The sequence below is a fragment of the Harmonia axyridis genome, chromosome 1 (genome assembly GCF_914767665.1).
Source record: "Harmonia axyridis chromosome 1, icHarAxyr1.1, whole genome shotgun sequence".
Lineage (NCBI taxonomy): Eukaryota > Metazoa > Arthropoda > Insecta > Coleoptera > Coccinellidae > Harmonia > Harmonia axyridis.
Window position 1 is genome coordinate 72,177,349 of NC_059501.1, and position 21,180 is coordinate 72,198,528.

Genomic DNA, 21,180 nt, shown 5'->3' on the forward strand with positions numbered 1-21,180 from the left:
CACAACTGTACAAGGAGCGATTTTCATACAACTGCCAGACAATCCAAGAAAAACTGCAGAGATGGAGAGAGATCCCCTACATGGACGACATTTCAACTAGGTGAACCAGGATCATGTCGAAAGATTCGACATTGACGCATCGAACTATAGGCTCAAATCAGGTGCGATGTATCCAGAAACGGAAGGTCCTCTTTCAGCCATCAAGATCAAGTGATCTCAACAAGAAATTACTGCAAGCAGAGGAACGAACTGTTACTGCCGATATGGGTATCCAACGAATAAGACTATGTTGGATCGTCTTACAGCATGGAAGGATGTCAAATGATTGCTGGAAATGAATATACCTGAAGAGAGACTCGATGCAGTAGGAAAGATACTACACCGAAAATTGGCAACCAACTAATTCATTTTGAAAAATTGCTATACTACAAGTACCAACCCGGGATCATCCTAGAAAACGAACGCTATAAATTGTACTGCGATCGTACAGTTTTGACTTGTAGAACACTCCGTCATAACAGACCAGATAGCCTAGTCGATAAACATCAAAAGACAGCAATACTCATCGACGTAGCAATACCAAAAAACAACATGCGTCAAAAGTCATTTCAAAATATACTATATAACTATACCAAAAATCATCTCAACAACTGGAATTGTACTAAAAAATCTAAAGAAATATCAAGCATCTAGTGGGTATACATATAATTTGTATAAGGTGTGTGAATAAGTCTTTCCCGTTTTTTTCAAATTTTGAGCCTTTATTGTGAAAAAATGGTTACAAATGAATTATTGAAAGCATTGGCCATCGCTAGCTACAACTTTTCCCCATCTTTCTGGCAACATACGAATCCCGTTGCGAAAAAATTCGACCGGTTTGGCCTCTATCCAGTCATCCACCCATTTTTTGGCTTCCTCGTAGGAATGGAAGTGCTGGTCAGCCAGGCCATGCGTCATCGATCTGAAGAGATGGTAATCAGACGGAGCAATGTCTGGACTATACGGCGGGTGGGGTAGGACTTCCCATTTGAGCGTTTCTAAGTATGTTTTCACCGGCTGTGCAACATGTGGGCGAGCATTGTCATGTTGCAAAATAACTTTGTCGTGCCTGTCGGAGTATTGTGGCTTTCAAACGCTTGGAAATGGTTGTTCGGTCAACTCCCAATGCTTCAGCAAGTTCTTCTTGCGTTTGACACGAATCTTCCCCAAGCAAAGTCGCCAATTCTTGATCTTCAAAGATTTGCGGCCGCCCGGAACGCTCCTTGTCTTCCACGTCGAAATCGCCACTTTTGAAGCGTCGAAACCATCCGCGAACACTTGAATCATCGACACAACCTTCTCCATAAGCTTCCTGAAGCAACCGATGCGCCTCGGCAGCAGATTTCTTCAAATTGAACCAATAAAGTGAAACTTCCCGCAAATGACGTCGACTCGGCTCAAATTTCGACATTTTCACGATTTCAAAAATTTATGATGCGAAAAAATTTCAACTAATGTGTTAGTGTGGAATTGTTGACAGATGAATAAGCTTTGATTATGACATATGTAACCATTAAATACTCGCACAGTATTGGTGGCGCCATCTCTTACAAAAAACGGGAAAGACTTATTCACACACCTTATAATATAATGTAAAAAGCTCTACTTTTAGGTACTGCAAGGACCTCATCGAAACTATCTGTTCTCCTAGGAGTTCCTGGTGTTATTCTCTATCCAATATTTCACCGAATAGATAACCGTTATCGTTTAAACGATATTGAAAATCGTGGAAAATGAGTTGAAATAAATATTTGAAAATACTTTCATAACGTCAAAAGCCATTGCGAAAGCCGTCCTTCACACTACAAAACCGAATTAAACAGATACACCAAATGAACTAATGCGATTCCTCCTCATTCAAGTGCCACCGCAATTCCCCCAAAACCTCCAAAGGATCCCTCCTCATTACGAAGCCACCAGATTCACCGCATAACATTGACGATAACAGCATCTCACAGGGTCTCATGGCCGCCTGATAACCCGGAGAAAGCGGATCTGAACGACCGTGGCATTATTTTAAAGTATGCACATCTAAGATTCGAGCTCCACCCCAGGACGGCCATAAAACTTTTTCCGAAAGAAGCGAAACTGTCATCAGAACGACGTCTACAACAATGTGTTGCATTGTTCTTGGGAAGAATGCTTGAGGAGGTCGGCAGAGGGATCCAGTGGCGGATGGCTGGAGGGTGGATCGCGGTCTCCTGGCATCAGTTAATCGTTATTGTGCTAAGAAATGGGGTGAAGTTTGGGTTTTGGCGCGCATATGAATCTGTTCATGGGGCCGCTCCCTTAAAAATGTATTCAACATAATCAAAAAAAGTTTTTTCAAATTGCTCGCAATTAATACTCGGATAAGTGATAGAGATTATTCTGAAGTACAGGAGCTCTTATAGATAAAACATATAACTGTATACAGGGTGTTAGTGAATATGTGCGACAAACTTCAGAGGATGATTCTGCATGAAAAAATAATTACAGTTCGCTATATAATTTTCCTCGTTCAATTTGTGACAAGAAAAATCACCCATGCCTTTTTTCCTATGAAACGCCTCCCATCTTAACGCGTATTTTTCATCCCTGAGGGTGACTCCCTTGATAAAAATCTTCATTTCAGTTGTTCTCATTATTTTTGTTTGATGATGTCTCGGCAATAGTTTCTGTGGCGTATGTAAGTATGGGTTTTACACATGTTTTATAAATTCTGGTCTTGAGTTGTGAGCTCATCAGTTTGTTTTTCCAATTTTCCAATACACTGAGAGATATCCATATTTTTTTTATTAATAAAGCACTTAATTTATACGTTATTTATCCTCAACTTTTACAGCAGATTTATATTTGATATATTCATTAATAGTTATATTATGCATTCAAAAAATTCACTAATAGAGAATAAAATATTTCTTCACAAGGTATTTGATAATATTTAGTATATTTCAGTGATAAATAATTTATATGAACTTACATTATCCAAAAATAAAACAAATTCATTGACAACAAACTTTTAACTGGTAGTTAATCATCAATAAATTCTTACAAGACTTCAATAAGGTTGGTTGTTCTATTGATGAAGAAATATAGTTCTAAATTTTGAAATATACAATCTCTGACAAGAATACACCCCAATTCTTCAAAATTCAAAACAAATAATAAGTAATCAGCATAAAAACATAGATTTCAGAAAAACGAAATCATATCAATTGGCACCCAACGTAGGGCTGAAAATTCCTGAAATTATTATTATTATGTTATTTTTTCGAATTTGTTTAAAATTACATTTCATGAATTACGAATTTTTACAGTAATCAAAAGGTTTATTCCAGAAAAAATAAACCAAATTCCGAAGGTTATTTGATATTTGTTAATTTTTGAATTGAACAAAACATTATAAAAATGGATTCTCAAACTCATTCCAGTTGAGGGGTAAGAACAACAAACAAAAAAGTGTAGTTACTAATAGAAGAGAGAATCTAGAGAAGAATGAAGTAATAGAATTCAATTCAAACGAGAAGTTGCTACGATTGATGGCTAAATTTGAAGAATTTTCTAAGAGAACAGAAGAACAAAACAAGAAAATAGAAGAACACACGAAAACAAAAGAACAAAACAAGAGAATAGAAGAACAGATGAAAAATTTCAAACAAAAAATTGAAAAAAAAATAGGAAGATAGATGAACAAAGACATGACATGAAAGGACAATTCAAAAGATGTAGAAAATGGGAGCTTGAAACAGAAAAACAAAATAAAAGAAATGAAAGCAAGATACAAAATACTCAGGAAGAATTAGGAATGATTCTCAATAGGAATATTGAAGAATTCAATAAAAAGACGAAAATTATGATAGAATACCAGAAAACGAAATAATGGACAATTTAGAGAATAAAATTCAATATCTGGAAAAAAACCAGGAGGAAGACCGAAAAGTATTACAAGAAATATAGCATTCTGTGTGTATTGTCCGAGGTACTGTCCGAAACCCGCCACTGTCCCAGTGATAACGAACGAAACAAAACACTCTCGGTATTCTTATTAGAATATTTATTATTTGTGCCTCCCCCCAGATCGTCCTAACGTCCCTATTGCCTCATAACGGACAGAGTCGCATGGAAATATTATTTTATTCTACTGCGAGAGCACGGTGGTGATGGTCCCTTGTCTCCTCTTTTTCAAGCTTACGGAATGGGTCTTTTTCACGTCTTTTACTACCTCTGAAGTGTTTGAAATTACTCCCTTAGAGACGGACGTATCATTTAATTTTCATGAAATTCAGGCTGAACTGTCGCGAATTAAAGTATGAAGTCCTGCGAATGTCTTGAACCTGAATGGAGTGCAGATTTGATATAGGATTATCTGGGGGTATAGTTGCCTTGCAGTTGAATTTTTTCTAAGAATTATCTTTTTCTTTTATTAGGATCTTTATATTGTCCAATTGAAGTACTCATAGATCTCATCAAATATTATGCTAGTAACTATCAACGAAACAATTAATGCAGGCTACAAAATTGAAAGAAGTCTATCTGGCCCATATAGAAGTATCAGTCGTCATGTCGGCAAGGCAGCATCTTTTTGTGACAGCTGAGTCACCAGTTTAGATACTAGTGACTTAGTTTAGAATGTTGAAAAGTAGTATACAGTACTCCATCTTGTTTCAGTCATTTTCAGTTATCTATTGTATTTTGCTAAACATGAAAGAAAGAATATACCTAATACAATTCTTCAGATACATAATACGAATGTAAAATAAGGAAATTATTTTGATATTTCAACTTTTCCTTCTAGTCCAAAAAAGCATAAAACGTTATTTTTGTTTGTTTTATAAATATACAATGTTTTGTTTTTCAATCATCAGTTAAATAAATGTTAGAATTCTAAAGTTCTATTATATTTTTTGGTTTTAGTAGGGCTACTGACTTCCATATAGAAGGTCAACGCATCAGGAAATAATACCACCCAGGAATGTACATTTATACTTTTTTCGGGCCTCACCTGTTTAAAATGCCACGAGCTGCCACTGCTAGCTCGTGTTTCAAATGAAGAGAAGCAAATATTTGAAAAATGAAAAAAATAACATTCTAACTTGTACCTATTGTTTCAAATGGAAAGTTACCTATAAAACATGGGATAAAATATTGATGATAATTTAGATGATCTTTTAGATTAAGCAAGCAGGTTGAGGATGGGAATAATGCTTGCGGGGCAACATATTTCCAACTATCATCTGCTCTTATTGTTAGTGATAACCTATTTATTTACAGTACAATTAAATTGTTTCTTATAATCTAGTCTTGATATAGATTGAATAAATAATTCGCCAATATGCCCCCTGAATGAAAAATTCCGCTGTGGCAGATTTGTCACGATGAAAATTTGTATTCTGTAGTTCCACCCGACTGCAAACACGATAACTCCCGTACGCAACAACTCAGAATGAGAAATCCATATTTTTTTATTAATAAAGCACTTATTTTGAAGTTATTTATTCTCAACTATCACAGCAGATTTACATTTGATATTTTCATTTATAGTTGAATTATGCATTCAAAAAAGTTTATTGACAGAGAATAAAATAATTGTTTGCAAGGTATTTAATACTATTTAATATTTTTCGGTTAGTTTCTGGTAGTTAACGATCATTTGCTATTAATTAATAAACTCTTACAAGAATTTAATAATTTATTTACTCGAAATATAGGATTATGGTATTGTATTATTCCGAGAGATAATTCAAAAGTGGATATAAAATGTTGAATAGAATAGAAAAAAACAGAACTAAATTGAATAAAAACTAATAACTGGATGAAGTGGATTTAACAGTAGAGCATTAGTGAGTTGGAAAATGGCTGAAGTGGATTCAATAGAAAATTGGAACAGAACTGAAAGTAGAATTTGATTAGGGAGTTAAAAGGAATTTGAATATAAGATGAGCAATTTTAAGTTGCTGTAATAAAGTTTGTTCGATAATTGAAATTAAATAAGATAGTTACTTAGTTAGTTAGTTCTTCAAAGTTCAAAAGAAATAAAAGGTAATCAACATAAAAATATAGATTTCAGAAAAACGAAATCATATTAATTGGCGCCCAACGTGGGGCTGAATATTCAAAAACGTCCTGTATTATTATTATATAATTTTTTATAAAACCCTGTATTTAGTATTTAGTAATATAGTCAAATAAAGACAAAACTCCTCGCGTCAAGTCAATCCTGCATCGCAAATTCCGAATTGTATATACTGCCCGTTTGGGCATCGGGGGCCGAGAAAGACATGTCTCTAATTGGGGCCGGGGATGCCTCGTACTTGTTCCCATTGATTAACGGGGATTCCCCAGTCGCGGAAAGACAACTTCCGGATCCGTATATCAGGAAACGGCGCAAGACTAACTGGGATACATGGTCTCATCAGACTCTCATTTTAATTCATTCTGTCAGCGGAGTTATCCGGTATCAGGAATTTGCAAATGTGAAGATATGGGCCTGCTGGGATGCAATTTATCACTTGACGGTTTAATTTTTGAAGTCTTGTGGGAACGGAGTGTTGTAGAGGAGTGTGTGGTTCTATGAAGAATGTTGGAATAGTTATTTATAACACAAGTGCAGAAGGCATTGATATTCTTCCACGAGTTCAACATTCAAAAACGAGCCACGAAGTGTCGAGTTTTTGAATGAACGAGTGGTAGAATGAGCCTTCTCGTCGAGTATTATACATTATTTTCTCTAATTCATTGCATTCTTATTGAAATTAATGAAATATTTCCATAAATGTCATTTAGTGATTTTTGCATTGAAAAATTTTGTTTGGTAGAACTGATTTCTGTAAGTCAAAGGGATGAATTGACAGATAAAGCCGTGGCGGAAAGTTCGGAGTACCAACATATAATAATAAAATATAACCATGAAAACTGTGCGTTTCTGATATATTCTCGCACGATTCTGATCTACTAGATGTGGAAGAATGAACGGAATAACCACAGAATTAGGTATTAAAGTTATTACAGTAGGTTCAGTTAGATTTCGAATATGAAGAGATATTTTTCCGATTATTTTTCTAGTCAGTGATGAAGACATGGATTGAGAAATGTATTATAATTCAATCAGCTCATATTTCTTATATGAAACGTTCTGTCAAATTATCTTTTTTCATTGTTTTTCTCATTAACATTACGTTTTTTAATCACATGAATTGTAAATAGTTTTTCAACATTTATCAATATTGATTGCAGGATGAGGATTGAACTCATATTCATTAGATAGATTTTTTCTCTTACAACCACCCATTTTTATGGAATAATCACATTATTTCTTCAAACAATAATCTACATTGTAGAATGACCATATTTTATATTTGTCAACGAAAAAAAATGTTGGTAACTTTTCGTTTTTCGCAGAGTAATTGATGGTTCAATGTACAAAACAATGATATATTTTTGAATTATTCTTGAAAAAAGCCTACAAAAAATCACAATAGAGGTAAAACTACAGTGCTACCCTCTACTTATATGCTTCGGAGAGCGAAGAAACATAAACATCGTACAGAGTTTTGTCATCGCACCAGCGCCAGAAGGGAAATAAATGGGTATCTTATGTTTGACTGAGGAGCGGAAAGCCAAGTAGTGGTTATCCCTCTTGATTGTAACGTTTCCTTATTAAAAGCAAGCTTCAATCCCAATGGAAATATTAAGATACATTTACTTTATGCCTTGTGCGGCAAAGCTGATTGACGTGTTTCAAAGGGCTATTAAAAAAAATGGTAAATATTAGAGAAAACCGGTTTCATTCATTCGAATCAGTAGGGAATATCATTTTTTGCTCAAGTTTTGAAAATGTAATCTCTAAGATGGCGGCCGTCACACACTGATGTAGTCGATTTTGGAAGTTGTCGGCTGCTTTTCGGCATATCTCGAGTGATATGGATATCACTTATTCGCTATTTGAGTTCTGGCACGTTGTGTGGACAATGTTTGAAGACCTTATCTTCAAGGTGGCCCCAAAGGAAGAAGTCGCAAATGCTCAAATCTGGTGAGCGCGCTGGCCAACTCATTTCCCCTCTCAGTGAGATCAGTCTTGTTTGGAAACATATGTCTCATAACAGCTCCTGAAGTTCGAACTATGTAGGCTGTAGCGCCATTCTGCTGGAATCAGATGTCACCCAGATCGTGTTCGTCAGCAAGTTCTTCCAATTCAGGCTGTGGAAAGGTTTCCAACATAGACACATACCGCTGGGAAGTTACTGTGGCAGTGACATTTTCCTCCTCGAAAAAATAAGGGCCCATCACTCCGAATTGAGACACAGCACACCAAACTGTGACTTTAGGTGGACTTAGAGTGGTCTTAAATGGAGTTGAAGAAGATTGCATGCAGTCCAGTATCGGAAATTTTGCTCATTCACTGTTCCAGTAAGGTGAAAAGGTGCCTCATCACTTCTGAAAAAAGTTGGTCTTGGGGAGATGCGCTGAATAATTTCTTCACAACTGTTTTTACGGTTCACATAATCAGCAGCACCCAACACTTGAACAAGCATGATTTTATACGGGTGGAATGATAAATCCTCATGCAGAATCCTCCTCAAAGATCGGTTTGACATTCCCAAAGCTATCGCATGCCTCTTAGCAGAGAGTCTTGATGAATGCTCGACTTTTACTCGAACAGCCTGCACATTTCTGGTGTTCTTATCGTTCTCGGTCGTCAATGTCCTCGCACTCGTCGAGTACCTCCGGTTTCCTCGAGTTGACCAGCCCAAGTTTTGATTGTGTTCACAGAAGGGACTGAAACGATGACATGAATGCCGAAATGGCGCCTAAATGCCCGCTGAGTCGCGATCACAGAATGGTTATTTTCGTAAAACGTGCGAACGGCAGAGCCTCGATGCACTCTGGTCCAACTATTGGTGCTGACTAAAAACTACTGACTCTAAGGAACACAACGACCCCTTTCGCACCTGCCTGCTCCCACCACATCCCGAGCAATGACCTGTCAAAACTCGTCAATTGGCTCTGCCGCACCCTGAATATCCATATGAAAAGTCATATATAACTTTCAAATTATAATAATTTCAAAGATTTCTGGTACCAATGGATATTTCCTGTGAAATATGTTCTTCTCTTATGATTAAGTACCGATATACATTTTATGGTATGGTATGGAAGGAAAACAATCGAGCCAAGAAAGAGAGCATTTATTATTTTCTTATGCTTTTTCGTTTTTTTTTTTTCATTTTCCGAAAAAAAAAATTATATTGTAATGAAAGTATTATGTAATTCTTCTTCTAATTACATGTTCTTATGGGACTAGGCAGGTTAATATCTGCCAATCATCCCAATAAATTATATTTCGTATGCTAAATTTGGGATATGTTATTCATCCGATATTACATTCAAATTTCGAAAATCTCCCTGAACAGATAAACAGAGAACATTCAGAACTGTAAAAGGCAAATTCCTCATTTGATTTCGAATCAAAAAACTTTTCCACCCATAATTATTTTCTTATAAATCCACGGTCCGCTTCCACAGAAAACTCCACTCCACAATTCCACCCCAATGTCACTTCCTCAACTCAAAAACAAAATTAAATTCTAAATAATTGATGGCATATTTTCCGCGGTCTCTATATCCTCTCGGTCCATCCAGCTCTTTCAGACGGCGCCATTGTTCTCAGGTAAACACGGCAAGACGATGGGTTTCGCTTTTTTCGCTCGCAATTTTAACGAAAACTTAATTTTCCCGTATTAGGCCAGCGGCGCAACGAAAAACTTCACCGCCCCCTGTGGGACCCCTATATAGACAGCTCAATCCGGCGCTGGTACGGAGACCAGGGGGGTAATTGGATTAGGCGATGATTTCTGGCAGAGGGGTCGAAGTTATCTTCGGGAATTTTTATCGGAAATTTGATTAGGGGGATGATGAAATACATGCCGTATGAATTGTTGGGTTTGTTCATGTGTGCTGAGGAAAATAGGTCATTGGTTGAGATCGGTAAAATTAGGTAACTGTTATCTCTAGAGTCTTTTTCCTTGAATGTTCCTATAGATGACTGAAGGAATAGTGTCGAGGGAAGAATATTGTGCGTGATTTAAGGTATGTACTTTTTTGTCGTTGAAGAAATGTCGAGATACAAGAATAACGAAGTTTTCGTAGGATGTTTAATTCATGACGAAACATTTATTTTGAAAATAATTGGAAATTACAATAAACTGATTAACTTTTCGGTATCGCGTTTTCGTGGGCATTATTAAAACACTGATAGACGATAACATTATTGTGGTACAGAACTTGAAAACATCCTTGAACACTCTACAAACTCAACTGGTCATCAGCTTGTAACTTACCTAGGTAACAAACAAAAAATCATGTTGTACACCATGAATTTCTTCCTCCTTTTCTTATTCTCAAAGTAGTATGCCTGCGCAATTGTATCATGGTGCCTACACACGAATTAGGGTAGAAGGAAGATATTCTCTATTGTATCTTTCTGAGAACCCTATGAATGAGAATGTTGTACCAAGAAAAATTGATACACTAATGTAGGTACATTTATATTAAGTATTGTGACGACAATAACGGCTAGTAACAGGCACTATGCTTGATTGCTTTTTGTCGCCAAAAACTTATGAACTTAATCCAAAATGGACAAATGAACATACTGAATGGTTGTTGTTTTTCTATTTATATAAACAAAGTGTCACTCAAGAAACTTCAGAACTTGGTGAGTTTTTGCGTACTGAGTGTCAAAAATAAGTTTCTGGCTTCTGAAATAACAATCTCAAATTTCGTCGAAATTCTCAAGCGAATCAATCATCCGAACTATAAAAAGACCATACATAACTCAATGGAAAATAAACACCCAATGTCCAAGACTCGTGTCAAACGCAACAAGAATTTGCTGGATGATTGGGAGTGACGCAACAAGCCGTTTCAAAACGCATGGGAGTCATGGGAATGATTCAGAAACAAGGAAATTGGGTGCCGTACGAGTTGAAACCGAGAGATATTGACGACGTTTGTTTGCTTGTGAACAACTGCTTGCAAGGCTAAGGCGGAAGGGATTTCTATATCGCATTGCTTCCAAGTCGACGGCCAAACCGAATATTCACGGTTCCAAGGTCATGCTCAGTATTTGGTGGCACCAGCTGGGCGTAGTATATTATGAGTTGTTAAAACCGACTGAAACAATCAAAGGCGATCATTATCGAACGCAATTAATGGGTTTGAGCCGAACATTGGGAGACAAACGGCCGCAATGCAACGAGAGACATGATAAAGTGATTTTACAGCATGACAATGCTCGAAATTGGTCAAGACATACTTGGAAACGTTAAAAAAATCCTAACCCACACGCCGTACTGTCCAGACGTTGTCTCTCGGACTATCACTTGTTTCGATCAATGGCACAGGGCCTGGCTGACCGGCACTTTCGGTTTCATGAAGAAGTAAAAAATTGGTATCGTGGATCGCTTGAAAAGAAGACCAGTTTTTTCAACGCAGGGTTCGTACGCTTCCCGAAAGATGAGAGAAAAAAGTGGTCAGCGATAGACAATAATTTGAATCATAAATGAATAAGCAGTTTTTTACAATAAAGCCTCAAATTTCGGAAAAATTCGGCGGAAGCAGAGATGTACGCCTATGCAATTTGATTTTTTCCACGAAACTCTCGCATCTTTGTATGTGAGTGAGTAGCGAATGAATCTATACCAAAGTATAGTTATCAAAAATGCTCTTTATGAAAATAAAAAATCCAGAATAATCTCAAAATAACATTTCTGAATGTTTTTTACAGATACAAAAATTGAAATAATTAACACACATAGAAATGAATCTTGTTCCGATTCGAGTTTGATTATTCCTGATTTGAATTTGTTTTCCCAATTTGAACGAATTTCGTCCCAATTTTAATTTGATTATTCCCAATTTTAATTTGTTAAGTCTCAATTTGAAGTTGAAAGGATATGAATCATGTAGCAAATATTGGACCAGAAATCAGTGCGTTTCCCATTAGCTATTTTCTTAAATAATGTGTGAGTTTGAGCTTCAAATAACCGAATAAAATTGGATTCGTTCGTGCATCCGCATCTTGTTCGTGTTCGACCGAACTATATCGCAATAGGTATTTCCGTCATCTCACCAAAAAAAGAACCACATTGCTTCCCAAATTTCCCAACAATCATGCCTTATCACGGACATTCTACTACAATCTGACTATTTATCAGTAAAAATAAACGGAAGGTTATTGATTAGTTTATTGATCTTAACAAAACGGTCTGCTACTACTTTATTCAATGTTTTTCACCGGACATTATCATTAGTTGTTGATAGTCAATTACCTTATCGAGCACGCTTGGGATGAAAATAGCGGTTAGTTCGAATACGATGCCAAGATGGGAAAGTCTATTGTGTTCAATACGTTGTTGATTTCATTCAGTGCATTGTTGATGTTATTCCAGAACACCGGAGTGTCAGCTATAGGTAAGAAAAGAAAGAAGTTAATATCAAGAGGTTCTAAAAAACTTGAAACTTTTATGTGGTGTTATTAATTTGTTTGCGAAAACATCAGTGACGAATAAGAATCGTTGTTTATTCCATGTGACTCATATGTAGTACGACAATGGATCACTTCTAATAGTGTTTATGTGCAATCGTAAGTGGAGTTTGTAATTCGCAGGCGTTATGAAGTCCGCGAAATTCAATTTCACGGCCGTTGTACTTAGTTACCTACTTTTTGACATTTTCGAACTTTGCTACAACCACTGCATAATGGTGACTGGTGATGTGAGTGATATCGGTTCGGAGAATATACAGGGTGTTTCCTAAACATGCGGCAAAAATTCAGGGGGTTGTTCCTTGGACTATTCTAAGAATATTTTGTCCTTTGATGATTTTTGAAAAACCTATTTGTTTCGAAGATTTAGGGGAAACAAAATTTCAGATAATAACATTTTATTATGAAAAATTACATGAAAATTCAACTACAAAAACTGTTGAAAATGACCACCTCTAGCCAGCATACAAGCATCCAATCTTCTCCTCATTGACTGCCGAACCCTTTCAAAAACACCAGGATCATTTCTTATTAAGTTACACCCAGCAATGATCCGATTTCGTTTAATCTGTATTCCTTTACCATCTGCACTTATCAATTTTTAGTCAAAAAACTGGCCGTTTTTAGTAATTGGAATGTTGTTAAACAAATTTAAAAATAAATTGTACCTACTTAGTAAACACAGTGCGGTACGCATTTTTATTTGAACTATTATTAATTTTAAAAATATGAAAAATGTTGTTCGCCCTGTATCTTCGAAACAAAGAGGTTTTTCAAAAATCATCCAAGGACAAAACATGCTTAAAATAGTCCAAGGAACAACCCCCTGAATTTTTGCCGCATGTTTAGGAAACACCCTGCATATATATATACTTAAACCGAATGTGGATTAAGAATGCATGTGCTCATGGAATATGGTATTCATAGATGCAGTGTTATTTCCGAAAAATAGGGTGACATAATGTTCTACTATATTTTTGATGATATAAAAAATATTATGATATTCAATATGACTACTATAATGCTTATTCTCCGTCAAAAGAAAAATTCGAAAATAAAAGGTCTAAAAAAAAGGGAGGTACTCAAGTTGAAAAGTATCACTCGGTTTTATGTGAAAAAAAGTTTGATTATGTTAAAAATACCGTTTTATAGGACTGGTGTTTATTAGAAACGGAATATTTCAATATTTCATATTTTCCTGGTGAAATAATATTATTTATACAACATTACACAACTTTCGATGTACCTAATGAAAAATATGATCCATTTCAATGGCAAATTTTCCGGTTCAGCTCTTTGTGTGAGATAGGTAATTATAATGCTTTTTCCGACATGAATCATGACCACGAAGTTTTGGATTTAAACTTCAAATATTTATCTAAAGACATATATTAAATATCGAAATAAAATTGAATTGGAAAAAATTTGTGTAATGAAATGTTCAACTTCTTCATTCTTCTTCTTCGTCAGCCTTCTCTTATCCACTCCTGGATGTAGGCCTCTTTCATGAAAGGTACTGGTTTTTCATTTTATTTTGGTTCTTTTTGAATTCAAACCCGATATTTTTCAAATAACCGGAGAATTGATTTTTTTTGTGTACGAGCCCGAAATTTTTCAATGTTCTTCAGTGCACTGACGCAGGGCGAACGTCATAATATTAATTTTAAATTCAAGGAACATCTGTTTCATATCATCGATAATATAGTAGATCATGATTTACCGATTTTTTCGGAAATCATCTTGTTTTTCAAACATCGGAGCACCTGATTAATAGCTCGAAATTTTTTATTCGGTCTTTGTTCAATCGGGTTATTTCCAAAATTACAATAGTTAAGGCCTATCATATAATAATAATAATAATAAACTTTATATCATATAAACATATCTATCAGAACATGTAAGACTATATCACATTTATAAGATAAGAAGAATGAAAAGTTGTAGGGAAAGAAATATCGACTTTGAAAGCTTTAACCATGAAATAATAATGTAATCAGTTCATCATTAAAATTTATTCAAATTCCATAATTTAATAATTTCCAAAAATTGATCTCTTGAAAACTCTTCAAAGAGCTGATCACATCATCAAAACCATACAATATTTAATATTGGAGGAAAATACTAAATAAAAATAAAAAAATGAGAAAAGCACTGACATTAAAGAAGGAGACTTTGAGCGATCATTAATTCATGCATTCGCGCCCTTAGACAAATTTACTCACATCTATGATGTTCTATTGGCGCAATTAATGAAGAATCGTTTAAAAGCTCGTGACTTGACATGTTTTCCTGAATTTTTTTTCATCAAATCGAATTTCGTGTTGTTTACATGCATTTCGGAAGACATAAATGATGATTAACTCACGAGTTCGTTACAAATATAAACTTTTTAATTTGAAATATTTCAAATTATAAATTGTTAGTCGAGATTTACAAGTAATAAACTTTTTATTATGTGATTTTGGGTTCTAAACTTTCGTTATGTAAGAAACGAAGAGGAGAATGCAGGTCATTCTATTTCCATTTCATTCTGTCATTTTCACACATTGAGGGTTTAAAGTGAATTAAATTGATTTTTATGAACCTACCCCGTAATTCATTCATGATCGTACAAAAATATGATGTTTATTTATATCATTACTACAAAATACTTCTCAAATCCAGAGATAATTCTACTCTTGGGTTTCGAAGAGCTATTTCATGACCTTGATATAGAAATAACGTTGATTATTTTAGTTATCGTAAGTTTTAACTGACCCGATAATTTCATAGGATGTGGTCTGCCGATTCGATCAGCTGATGAGGTGCATATGCCAGTACTTGTTGACAATTCAACATCGCAATTCAAGCTTATCATCCCAGATAAAGGGTATGTTGGCCTCAACAAGGGTGAGAAGATCATACTTCTCTGTCCCAGTTATAGGAACACCTTGGTTATAAGTGAGTATTCATTTTACGATATTCTCAACAATGAACTCGATAACAAATAACAAATACATTCTTAGCTTCCTTTATGACCTTTGATGAGTTTTTCACTTTCTGGTCCTTTGAAATGGAGAAAATTCGAAAAGAGATTTTGGTCCTAATCGATCAGGTACTCAACTGTGATATAGCTAAATATTTTTGAATGAACAACCATATTTCCTCTTCTCCCATGGAAATTTTTGGAGATAAAATTTAAAAAGTGCTCTTACTTTAGTCTAATTGTCGTTTATCAAAATTTGTTTATCGGATAAGACTTTTGGTTATGGAAAGGTAACAACAAACCCACATTCAGATTCATTTTATTAGTACGGATACTAGTGTTCATTGATAATATCGAATTAGCAAATAAATCGTAGATAAAGTAGAGAAATAATGGCGATTCTAATAATCTCCACCTAGTATCATTAATATCTCATTTTAAAATTCATTCAAGATAATCATTTTCTTATCAACCCTGAATTTTTGTATAACTAATTCTAAACTTTCCTTTCCTCTCTTTAGAGGATAGAGGGAATATACGCAATTTTTACATGTCCCTAATATGGTTAGATTACGTTATCGTATTGTGATTTATTTTCAAATCCACAATTATACTATATATCGTTATGAACGTATACTATATTGAATGAAATATATTTATTTGAGTGATTCTTGATTGAATATGCAAATTCGAATATTTGGAATTCGATATTTTTCCTGATTGTCGAATTTATAATATAATCTATATCTACCTGCTGAAATCTAAGGTTTGGCAACTTTTGCTCTCCTAGTGTAAACGATTGTTTCACGTCGTTTAGCGCGCTTAAAGTTTGTTTTCTGAATTTCTGATATATTTAGGTATTTAGTTCAATATATTTTGAGTTAATATGAAACCTTGAATCACAATGGGACATAAGAACTGCGATCTTCGTGGAGAAACTCGCGAATTGAGTGAATTATCGTATCACTGTTATGTTTTCTTTTTCGCGCGCTTCATGTCAAATTTGATATTGGGTACAAAATTTGCTCATTGGAAATGGCATATCCTCCCTCCATCTATGTTTATTATTCTGAGTTTTCGTCAAATTTTATATCTCCCTATTATTTCTAGCCAATTCGAACTCATCTGTAATCACCTGTGTCAAGGATGAGACGATCAAAATATCGAAGAAGAATGAGGATTTCGAACAGGTACTTTGCTCTAAAAATGTAAGAGGAGCAACAGTCAGCACTAAGGTGAAATGTGGAAATGGTCAAGGACGTATTATAGAGATAGGATTTCCGGTTGAAAGAGGGCAATTCTTGACCCTGATAAAGACTTGTTACGATAGTGAAAATGGAAATGCGCTTTATTCTTCACATATATTGATTGGGAATCAGTTGGACTGTAAGTGACTATTTTATTAATTCTTATCAGTGTAGTTAAAGTTCTTAACAATCTAATTTTCGTAAAAAATAAAATTGGTATCTGATAAAAAAATGTTTTGTGCTTTTATGATAAAAATATCGAACAGATAATTCTGGATACCGAAACACCGATTATGTTAATGTAAGAACCTGTTCCCTAAAATAAGCGCTGATAATAAATTGAATATTTCGCAAAAAAAAATTTCAGTCTATTACTGAATTCTCTCCTGCGCATTGCTTTCAGATGCTTCCAAATCGAACTACAGACCCCCCTTCAGCACAGAAGGACTTGGCCCAGGAGTATCAGCAGATGTAGCATACAAACAGGCCTACGAAAAAGCAACCTTCAATAAATTACTTGGCTCAGCCAAGCTAGCAGATCAGTATATAAACAAAGATTCCTACTTGGCCAGGGGTCACTTGGCTCCAGATGCAGATTTTCTGTTCGCTTCATGGCAAATTGCAACTTTCTTCTACATCAATACTGTGCCTCAGTGGCAAGCCATCAATAATGGTAACTGGAAGAGAGTGGAAAACTTGGTTAGGAACACTGGTATATTCTACGGTGAAGATCTACAGGTAATTTCATCCTTTGTTACATTATTTCCAATATTTATTCTCACATTGTATTATTCGTATCATTCATATTATTATTCCTGCGAAACTGGAATATTCACGATCCAATTTTAATTTTATTCTTTGCTATTTTATGAGTTTTTTCAATATTGGAATCATCTCACTTGGAATTTTCAAAAATATCAAAAGTTACATGTAGAATCGATTCAATTTTTAGTATTGTCGTACTTTTCATTTGTAAAATGTCAGAAGATGACACCTTCAAAAGTGATAGGTGCCCAGATAGCGGAATCTTCCAAATAAAACCTTCAGTTGGGAAATCCTTTATATTGATAAAATGATTATGATATGAGGCGTGTACTTAAAGTTAGGTCTCCAAGGCCATTGTATCGCCGCAAGTAGCGCTAGATGAAATCCGGCAACAATGTTGTATACGTTAGCCCCCCCCTCCACCAAGCGACACCTGGTCGAGCTCATTAGGACGCTCAGTCTTGACGTAGCAGCCATTTTCAATGGAAGTGCCGGTTGTCGCTCCCGCCAGGTGCGAGTTACGTTCAGTCATTAAGTTTTGCACTAAAAAAAAACTCCACCTATGGAAATTCATCGTCAATTGGAAGAAGTGTATGGTCGTGAAAAGCGTTCGAAAATGGTGTAGAGAATTTTCTGCTGGCCGACTAAACGTTCACGACGAGGAGCGCAACGGCAGGCCGTCACACTCGGACGAAACAGTGCGGAAAGTTGAGGCGCTTGTGCTGAAAGATCGCGGGTTGACTCTCAATGAGTTGGCCGAAAAACTCCAAGATGTGTGCAGTAGAGACTCTATTCATTCAATTTTGGTGAATAACCTGCAATATCGAAAATTGTCAGCCAGGTGGGTCCCGAAAATGCTTACCCCGGAGCACAAAGTCAAACGGGTCCAATGTGCCCAAGACTTTCTCGCAAGTTTTGAAGAGGAAGGGGAATAATTTCTTGATTCAATCGTCACAGGAGATGAAATATGGGCTCATTATTACACACCGGAAATTTGCGAACGATGAAGAAGTTCATGAAGCGGTCATTTCGTTCTTGCGCGAGGCGGCGGGATCGTGGTTCAAGGTGGGGATACAAAAGTAGGAAGGATTAGGAAGCTCATCGAAGTGAATGGCGATTACGTAGAAAAATAGCTTAGATTCCAAGCTTTACAGCAATGTACAAAACTTAGTAAATAAATGTTAATTAATGTGAAAAAAATAAATGAAGACCTTACTTTAAATACACGCCTCGTATATAACGTTCGCTAAGAGGATACAGAACCTCAAGAAAAAAAAAAAATTTTTTAATGATGAAATTAATTGAGTAAAGATGCAAATGCAAATGGCAAATATTTAAATGACGATTTAAGAAATATGAAATCATTTTTATTTCCTAATTCTAATGATCTTCATAGATCATGGATTATAAGTATATTTCAACAAAAACAATGGTGATATGTTCATGTTTCGTTCATTCCCGATATTAAAATATTTTTTTCATTTTTCTCTAGGTTCATACAGGAAGTTACCAAGTTCTTCAGCTTCCAGATATCAATGATAACCCAACCAACATTTCCCTGGTTTCCAATTCAAAACTCTCTGCGCCCAAATTCATGTGGAAAATCGTCTATTCAGAAAATTCTCGAAAGGCCATATCCTTTGTGGTTTTGAACAATCCTTTCGCCAAAAGACTAGAAACGGATGATCAAATATGCACAGACATTTGCCAAAATTACGGTTGGGATAGAAAACCCTGGAAGGATGGTAGTAAAGGATTCATATATTGTTGCGATGCTAGAGAACTACTCAAAGTCATTGGAACAGGACCTAAAATCAACATCCGTGGTATTATGAATGGCCCGAATATGTCAAATAGATTTTATTATGATGAGCTGAATGATTTCTATTGATGTCATAAAACGTGAAGATTTGATTTTTGTATCTTGAATACAAATTGATTAATGAATGAGATGTGACTGTTCAACATTGACTGACTAGACTCATAGATCCCAAAGTATTATTGCGTATAATTTCTCCTTCTTAATTGTATGTAACTTTTCTGTTTGAACTATTGCCTGCCATTGTTCAGTTTTCATTAACGAACTCGTATTGTAGTTTCATTTCTTCAATTACAAAATTCAAACTTTGTATATTATCTAGTTTTTTTTTTCTGGAATTGATAGTGATCATTTTCCTTTCTCCTTCACCTTTTTCAAAGTTCTCATTCACAGAGCATCATAAGTAGCTAAATAGCAACTTTTACAAAGATTCGGTTAGTGAATTTAGATTGAATGCAATTGCTATGACTCCCTAGTTAGTAATAAAAATCCATGGAAATTTATAAATATGTACCATTCTCAATTGTTATATGCAATCTTCTATCATAGAATTGAGTTGTTCTCATATAAAGAGCTCTTTACTTCGAATAATTTGTTTGAATTCGAATATTAATCAAAAGCCGTAAACGGAAACACAAGATGTGGTCTCGTGGAGTCAAAAGTTTTAATTCGACAGTAACCTCTACGAAACGTTACAGAACGTCCTTTGTTTCGAACCATTGATGGACTGCCTGATGATATTTTACTCGAGGTTCGTTCTTTAAATGCCATTATATAATCGAAGATGGCAGTCCTGGACGTACACTCCTCCTTCAACAACGTTATTTAACTTCTTTAGACCAAGCTTGATAACATCTTCCTATAGAGAATTGCTTACGGTTAAGACGATAAACAATTTCTCTGAATGAGAAACTACCTTCACATATTCCAATAATGCTACCTTTATCGAAAAGAGAAAGAAGAACATAAGAACAAAAGAACTGTAACCAAAAATAATAGCGAAATCACAAGTAATTATTGAGTTACTCAATATTTAGTCACTCGAACTTTCATTTTTTTTATATAGTTCTATCTCAAAATTGAACCCTCATAAGATGCACAATTTGAACAATTGACATTTGGATATCCTCCCAAAAAAATGATTCTAACTTGTCTAATTTTATCCATAGGATCCTTTGACCAAGCAAAAGTCAAGGAACTCGTCCTTCTGCTGACTCTATCAGTCTCACACGGTATGAAAACTAATAAATAAAATCTCATTTCTACTGAAATATTCACTATTAACGAGTGGATAAGTATCAAATCGTCCAATGACCACCTTATACTCCTAACTCTTGCTTTAGATATGTTCAGTTTTTTGTTACCTTTTTGTATGAATGGAGCAATTCACACAGAGAATTAGGATGTACGTATACAACAGAATTCTTTCAACTCAGAGCTTAATCCCAAAATCGAATTAACTGCCATAGGGCGTAATATTTGAACAATCTGAATCTAGCAATCTCACGCGATATAAAAACTAATAAATTAAATTCAAATAATAATTAATGTTGAATATTAAAACCAACTCGTTCAATGACCACTCTATACTCCAAACTACTGTTTTCAAATGAATTCAAATTTTGTGTTACTTTTTTGAACGATAAAGCCATTCACACAGTGAATTATGACGATGCACGTATCCAACAAAACTCTTCCAACTGGAAGCAATGCCTCAATTCGAAAGCAATAAAACTCTTCAGTATATGTCGCTTATTTCCCAACTTTTCAGGGAGCGCAGTTACAAATTGGCGGTGGCAAATTTATGACACACTAGTCG

At 35.2% G+C, this 21,180-nt stretch overlaps 1 protein-coding gene across 1 annotated transcript; it reads left to right on the forward strand.

Moving 5' to 3' along the window:
- Positions 1-12,209: 12,209 nt before the first annotated feature.
- Positions 12,210-19,669, forward strand: LOC123688911. The gene is made up of 5 exons (XM_045627660.1): positions 12,210-12,492; positions 15,338-15,505; positions 16,641-16,916; positions 17,181-17,515; positions 19,035-19,669. Exons 1-5 carry the CDS (start codon positions 12,405-12,407, stop codon positions 19,431-19,433), a joined length of 1,266 nt encoding a protein of 421 aa, XP_045483616.1. The 5' UTR covers positions 12,210-12,404; the 3' UTR covers positions 19,434-19,669.
- The last annotated feature ends 1,511 nt before the right edge of the window (positions 19,670-21,180 follow it).